General features: G+C 43.8%; 1 protein-coding gene across 1 annotated transcript; it reads left to right on the forward strand.

The window, feature by feature from the left end:
* Positions 1-553: 553 nt before the first annotated feature.
* LOC149266497 (uncharacterized) lies at positions 554-6304 on the forward strand. Its single transcript, XM_089408465.1, has 2 exons — positions 554-1936; positions 2072-6304. Exons 1-2 carry the CDS (start codon positions 554-556, stop codon positions 6302-6304), a joined length of 5616 nt encoding a protein of 1871 aa, XP_089264591.1.
* The last annotated feature ends 1913 nt before the right edge of the window (positions 6305-8217 follow it).

Consider the following 8217-nt stretch of genomic DNA (forward strand, 5'->3'; position numbering starts at 1 on the left):
TCTTTTGATTCTCAGGATAGCTCCATTATTAGTATTTTTATGTAACATATATGACTAAAGTAGGGAGGAAATAAGGACGGAACTTTACTTCTTCTATTTTACTATGAAATTGTGAGTAACAACAACAAGGATCAAGGGTCTGCAAACCCGTTTTGGATCCTTAATGCCTTGGTTTGTCATACCCATGTAACAGGACTCAGTCCCTGGAAGTTTTTATAATATATCAGTAACCGACTTTGTCAATAAAAAAAAAAAAAAAAAAAAAAAAAACAAGGCGGAAGTGCTGAGGGCAGGAAGGAAGAACCGAGGCGACGGTGAGAGTTTCGAACTAGGGTTCACGGGTGTGCAGGCCTGACAGAGTCGACGGTGTCAGGGATCGGCCCCTATGACGAGGGACGGAAGCCGTAGACAGGGTTTCGGCCTTTCTGTCCGCAGCGACTCTTAACCCAGGTGTTTCTTTAGAAAACCACGTTTTAAATCTAGCTGATAAATACTGATCGGGATGGACGAGACTGGGGGGGGGGGTGCAAACCCCTCCTTCAGAAATGTAGTGATGGGTGAAACCAGTGCAGAAGGAAACCTCAATGGAAACAAGGAAAACATAGCCCCGGTAATGGGCAATATCTGGCAAAAGAGGATGAAAGGTAAATGCCTTCCTCGAGCTCAGAAAAAACCTAGGTATATCATACCCTTTAATAAACTGGAGGAATACAATAGCTATATGAAGGACCATGCATTAATCTGCAAATTTATTGGCTACTGGCCTTCAGAAAAGGAGCTGAACAGATGGATAGAACTGCGATGGAAACCCCGAGGCCATATAGATCTGAAACTAGGAGCGAAGGGTTTCTTTACGGCTGTATTCACGAATCTGGAAGATAAGAACAGAATTTTTGAGGAAGGGCCGTACTTCCTGAATAATGCAGGTATGTTTATGAAACACTGGGAGGAGCGGTATAACCCTGAAAAAGAAAAGTTATTGGATGCTCCGGTATGGGTTAGGCTGTTTGGGTTACCGGATGAGTTCTGGGACCCGGAAATCTTGGAAGGTATTGGAAACTCAATAGGTAGTTTCGTGAAGACTGCAGAGGCCACAAGAAGAGGGAAGTACAATGCCTTTGCTAGAATTTGTGTCTTCATGAACTTAGTTGAACCTCTCCCGGAAAATATTGACCTGGAATACCATGATGAAGTCTGGACGCAAGCGCTCGACTATGAACACATCCCCTTCCGTTGCCGGAAATGTCATGAATATGGCCACTTATTTAGGAACTGTCCATTGAACAAAGAGGAAGGAGAGAGGCCAGGAAAAGATAGAGCAGCAGATAGAGAGGAAGGCTTTCAACAAGTCTTTAGAAAGAAGCGACCAAATAAGGAAAACCTGAAACCCAAAACGCAAGAAACCCCCAGCACTATCAAAAGCCAAAATAAGTTCCAGGTATTGCAAGATAATGCGGAAGGGTTCGAAGTAAATCTGAATGACGATGAAGAGCCAGAGAACTCGCCAATGGAGGTTGCCCGAGAAGAGAAAGAGAAAACAGAAAGTACATACAAACCAAACAAGGAACAAACAGAGGAAAAAGAGACAGAGGAAACAATGGAGTCGCACATGGAAGTTGAAAACCAAATGGAAAATGAGGCTGAAGAGGAAAAGTTAATGAAGAGACTGCTACAGGAGTGGAAGTATTTAGATAGCAGATTTATACCGGAGAAACAAAAACAGTTGTTCAAAGAGGCCTTCCAGAAATACAAGGAACGGAAGGAGGAAAACATGGAGAAACAAATTGCAGAGGCTGGGGAACAGCAGAAAGAAATACAGGAAATGGGAAATTTGGGAAAAAGCAGCAGGAAAAGAGGCCGGAGAACGCTAAATGAAACTATACAGTCAGTGGGTGAAACACTGATCAACTCTGGTAAAGTGATACCTCTGTCAGAGGTATTTTTCCCCGCCCTCCAAAAGTTTTAAATGATTGTTGTTAGTTGGAATATTAGGGGCCTACACAGTAAGGGGAAGCAAAGATATTTGAGAGATAAACTCAAAAAAGAAAAACCCAGCATTATAATACTGCAGGAGACTAAAATTGAGGCAAACCAGTTAGAAGAAATAATTGAGAGAAATAGATTGAATTACAAAGTCATGGGACAGGATGCCATAGGCGCGGCTGGAGGATTAGCAATATTGTGGAACCCAAATGAGGTACTTCTGGAAAAATGGACTAGCATGCATGGAATCTTAACCGGGATGGGAAGGATAGTGGGGACCAAGGAAACTGTAGCCGTCACAGGGGTATATGGACCCACAAACCCTGCTGAAAAAGAAAACTTTATCAACAGTCTAAAAGCGACCCGACAACTTTTTTCTGGACAACCTTGGATCATTGGAGGAGATTTTAACCTCATCCGATCCCTGGACGAGAAAAAAGGGGGTGTCCGAAGGCTGGATCAATTCATGAATAAGTTCAATGAACTGATAGAAGATCTACGAGTAGTGGACATGAAAACCATCAATGGAATCTATACATGGAATAACCGAAGAGGAGGTAAGAATCAAATTGCTACAAAACTAGATAGATTTTTAATATCTGAAGATATCCTGAACAGAGATATCTTTGTCGAAGCCAAGATCATCCCCTCTTTGGGCTCAGATCACTGGCCAATCCGATTGGAAATGGACATTAAAAAGATCCAGGGTAAGAGACCGTTTCGTTTCGAAGCATTCTGGTTAAGGGATCCGAACTTCATCAAAAAGGCAGAGGAATGGTGGAACCAAAGCCGAGTGCAGGGTAGAGGAAGGATGCACACGTTTCATCTAAAGCTGAAAGACTTGAAGATAAAGATTAAGAAGTGGAACAAAGACGAATTTGGCAATATCATAGAAGACAAGCAAAAATTGGAAAAGGAAATGGAGGATATCCAACAGAAAATAATTGTGGAAGGCAGGACTGAGGAAAGCAACGCCACAGAAGGGGCTCTACTGGGCAAAATGGAGGAAAGAAGAAAACAAGAGGAAATCCTATGGAGGCAGAAATCTAGAGTTAAGTGGCTGCGCGAAGGGGAAAGAAACACGAAGTTTTTTCATCAGGCAATGGTTAAGCACAGACAGGGGAATAGAATTCTCTCCATTAAAAGGAATAATGGTACAAGGGTTGTAGAACAAAAGGAAATCGAGCAAACTTTAGTCGAGCATCATAGAGGAATTCTCTCCGAACCCCAAGTAGATAGAGAGAGAGCTATACAGGAAATCTGCACTGCTATTCCCAGACTAGTTACGGAGGATCAGAACAAAGCCTTAATGAGAATGGTCACCTTGGAGGAACTGGAGGAGACAGTGAAATCAATGCGGAAAGGTACAGCGCCAGGCCCGGACGGCTTTACAGTCGATTTTTACCAAGCTAGCTGGCATTTTCTTGGGAAGGAAATACTAGAGTTGGTAGAAGAATCAAGGGTGCAACAGAAGGTATGGCCAGCTCTGAACTCAACCTTCTTTACTCTAATTCCTAAGGGTGAAAACATGGAGGATGCTAATGGCTTTAGACCAATAGCTCTCTGCAATGTAATATATAAGATCATAACTTCTCTTATTGCCAGACGATTAAAACCCTTGCTAGGGAGCTTAATATCGGCGGAGCAAACTGGTTTTGTGGAGGGGAGACAGATCTTGGATGGTTTAGTTGTCTCTCAAGAAGTCATCCACTCCCTCAAAGATAAAAAACGGAAAGGAATGATGATTAAGCTTGATTTATCCAAAGCCTATGATAGGCTCAACTGGAGATATCTTGAGAGAGTGCTTGCATGCTTCGGCTTCCACAAGAGATGGATTACTTGGATCCATAATCTCATCTCGTCTCCAAACTTTTCAATTTTAGTCAATGGAAACCCATCGAATACGTTTAATGCCTCCAGAGGTATTCGTCAAGGGGATCCACTGTCTCCTTTCCTGTTCATTGTGGCAGCAGAGGGTCTAGGAAGGTATATTACTAAGGAAAAAGTAGCCAACGGATTAAAAGGCCTTCGCTTATGGGGAGACAGACTCCCCCTCACGCATCAACAATTTGTTGACGATATAATGCTCTTTGGGGAGCCAACTGTTAGGGAAGTCAGACATCTGAAGAAAATCCTTGACCTGTTTGCTGAAGCATCGGGACTAGAAATTAACAGGGAGAAATCATGTGTTTTTATCTTCAACACGGTGGATCAAGTGAAGACTCATCTCATCAGAATTCTTGGCTTCAAAAAGGGTGATCTCCCTACCAAGTATTTGGGGAACATGTTAGACTTCACGACAAAAAGATTGAAAAACTGGCAAGGAATCTTAGACAGAATGAGGAAAAAAGTCTCGAGCTGGGCTTTCAGGGTCCTGAATATTGCGGGCAGAATTGTTTTAGCTAAATCAGTATTACAGGCTATACCTATTTACCCCCTATCAATAATGGCGGCCCCGAAAGGAGTTTATGGGAAGATAAGAGAAATCATCAGAAATTTCATTTGGCGAGGGTCGGAGGAAAAAAGGAAATGGGCCCTGGTGGCCTGGAATCAAATTACAGAGAGAAAAGAGAAAGGTGGATTGGGATTAAAAGACCCAGAACTGCTTAATCAAACCCTGGGAGCTAAACTCTGGTGGAGGTGGGTACAAGGGGGAAACGACCTCTGGAAATCAATATGGAGAACAAAATATAGAATGTCAGACTCTCAGTTAGATATTCTAAGGCAAGAGGAAATGCCTCGCGGATCTGCGGTGTGGGAGCTGGCCAGCCAAAATAGAGACATTGTTAAGCAACATGCTTTCTGGGAAATCAGAGGAGGCAATGAGGCTCACTTCTGGGATGACAAATGGCAGCAAAGGGAAAGATTGACAAATATACAGAGCCTTCAATCAATTAGGGATAGTATTGAGGGGAATAGATCAAGTGTCAAGGATTATTGGAAACCTGTCACCATGAATGACTGTTGGAGATCATGGCAAGATCCCACAGAGTGGGATCAAAGCCTCAATCCAGACCTACAGATAGCTTTCAAAAAGGAAATGGATTCACGGAAAATCAGGGTAAGGGAAGGAAAAGATATACTACGCTGGGGTAACACCATGAAAGGACTTTTCTCAGTAAAGGAAGCCTACTATCTCGCAAATCCCCTCAATATCAATGACGGACATCAGGGATGGAGGAAAATTTGGGACCTAAACTGGTGGCCCAAAGTAACCATTTTTGCTTGGATCGCTTTGAAAAATAAAATTCTTACTTGGGACTGCATCCGGAAACGGGGATTCTCGGGACCGTCGCGCTGCTACCTGTGTAACAAACAAGAAGAAAGTAGAGATCATATCATGATTCAATGCCCGTTTATCAAACATCTATGGTCTTGCGTCAAACATACCTTTAATAAACATGGGGTGGAGATTAGCGATTTCAACGAACTGGTTCTTCATTGGAAAGAGGAAACATTCAAATGCAGAGTCATACAGAGAGCTTGGAATCTTGCTTCAGGTTTTGTAATATGGCTGGTATGGAAGGAACGTAATGCTAGAATCTTTAAAAGCATTAATAAAGAGCCGGAGAAAATTTGGGACCAGGTGACAGAGGCTCTACGAGAAACCATTCTAGTAGAGAGATGGCAGGATGAAGATTGGAAAGCAGATTTAGAAGAACAGGAAATTTTACGCAGACTAAATCTGAAATTGGAAATGGTGCAACACCAATTCAGAAAAGGGCAGAACATGCAGACTAAAAGCCCAGACAAGTTCACTTATCCCAGGGATCAATTCGTCAAGCTAAATTTCGATGGGGCCTCTAAGGGTAATCCTGGAGATGCAGGGTTTGGGGGTATATTCCGTGACAGTAGCAAACAAGTAAGATGGATATATGCCGACTGGGGAGGCAATATGACTAACAATGAGGCTGAATTCTGGGCGCTCCACACTGGATTGAGAATAGCTATCAGAAATGGGTACTCTAACTTAGAAATTTCGGGGGATTCCCAAATTGCCATTGAAATGGTCAAGAAGCTCAGGAATGGCAAAGGATGGGACAAGGTGACTAAGAGCTGGCGCACAGCAGGTATCGTTCAGGAGATAGAGGGTATGATCAAAAGAATAGATTACTGCATCTTCAAGCATGTCCGAAGAAATGATAATCAACCCGCCGACTGGCTGGCCAACTGGGGCAGCAAAGGACAACAGAGCAAGATTGATAGCCAATGGAGGAATTCGGCGGCTAACAGGGAATGGAAAGATCTAAACACGCTCATTAAGGCCGATCATGATAGCGCCATCGGGGATTACACTCAGATTAATGAAGGACATCAGTAAACGGCAGAGACACGATCGAACTACAGCCGAAGTTCGATTGCTGAAGGTGACGGTGTTATCGGGGAACACACTTCAATTAATGCAAGATAGGACCAATTGGCAAAGTTATGATCGAACCATGACCAAAGCTCGATTACATCAGGTGCTAAATGGCATACCAATACACACAATGATGAAGCACGATGTGAAAGAAGGTACAGTGGCGGCAGAGGGGATGAGTACCAAGGAATACGCAGTCGATGCGGTCATTAAGACGCATTGGATGAACGGAGAAATTAACGAGGTGCCCGGACACAAAGAAGCAAATATGAGTATAGATGGAACGTTTGGCGATAGTGGAGTACGGGATCCAGATAGGGCGAGGCCGAGAACCCAAATCTGGACACCATTATATAGTCACCAAAATAGAAACAGACAAATTATAGAGAACGGGAGTCAGGGAAACAACCACCTTTACGGGATAATTCGGAATTGTCTGCAGAGTCTCCATCGGAGGCAGTCGAAGAAAGGAAGTATTATGAGAAGAAGGAGCGGCGAAGCTGTAAGAGAGATGGAGCCCCGTCCGAGAGGTCGTGAAGCAAGGGAGCGGAAGGAAATTGAGGAAGAACGGGAGCAAGGAAGGGGCAAAGGCCTCCCAAATCGAGATCCCCCAATCACAATTTGGGATACAGAGGATGACTCAGACGGAGATGACGAAGGCGGCTCTGGAAAAGGACCCAAGGAAACACAAAGGAGAAGTTATCAGGACAGTACGCCCCAAACGGAGATGAAACCACCCAGGCAGCCAGTTTCTGAGGAAAGACGCTCGGGGCTCCGGAAGAGGGGTCGACCACCGAGCAGCGGACAAAGCAGAACGAGGAAGGAGGAGGGTGACTGCGGAAAGACCGAGTTTGAGGTTGGCGAAAACTCGGGCAGACGGCAACAGCGACAAACAAAGCAGAAAAGGACTGTCATGCACCATATACGAACGGCAGAAAGGGCGTTTCAGAACAATGCAGACCCTGATATTCGCAAAATTATGCAATTTTTGGAGGAGGAGGCCATCCAAGAACAATCAGCAGACGAAATGGAGGAGTAGGCTTCAATCCTCCATGACCCGGGACATACTCGTGGGCGCAGGACCCTGTTTAAACAATCCCTCCATATGTATTGGGTTATGAAAGGCCTGATGGCGAAGGCCCTGGAACAGGTAGCCAAAGAAATGGCGGATCTGCTCCAGAAAAAACCAGAGATGAGCAGGGAGCTAACCCATATTCGCAGAACCCAGTCACAGCAAGAGGAGAAACTGGACGAGATACTCTGCCTACTGAAGGGCGAGCGTCAAGACCCGGTTCAGGAAGATGGTGTGGAGCACCCCGCGCAAGGAGACGACCGCCCGGTGGACACGGCAAATGCATGAAGACAGATATGTTTAGTTTGACTACTGATGGTCCCGATTTTGTTTATAGCGTTTTAAATGAATAGTAGATATAATAACATAGTTCTGAATAGGGTTTACTGTAAATTTCAAAACAGTTATGCTGTGCTGGCTACTTTGGTTAGACGGAGAGCCTATTACTTTTGGGCTGGATTGAAAAATTATAGATGGGTTTACCCGGTTTCCCCTTGAGGGCGGGCATCTATGGTTTGAACGATGTATCTTTTGTTAAAAATTTTCAGAAATAGAATGAGTACTACCGGAGCTTACAAAAAAAAAAAAAAAAAAAAACAAATTGATCTTGAAGTTCTACATATTATTTTGTAGATCATTTTGATATTAATGAAATCACTGAAGAAATTATTTTAGCTTTCTTGCATGGAATTTCCTCAAGGAAGTGCTTCCAGAGACCCTGGGCCTAGTCCCCGGAGGATCTGTTGTATGTTCTATATCACTACCATATGGTTATTCGCTATATGGATATCGGTTGTGTTAT

The sequence above is a fragment of the Pinus tabuliformis genome, chromosome 6 (genome assembly GCF_031772625.1).
Source record: "Pinus tabuliformis cultivar Carrire ecotype Pingquan chromosome 6, CPIR1, whole genome shotgun sequence".
NCBI classification, from domain to species: Eukaryota; Viridiplantae; Streptophyta; class Pinopsida; order Pinales; family Pinaceae; genus Pinus; species Pinus tabuliformis.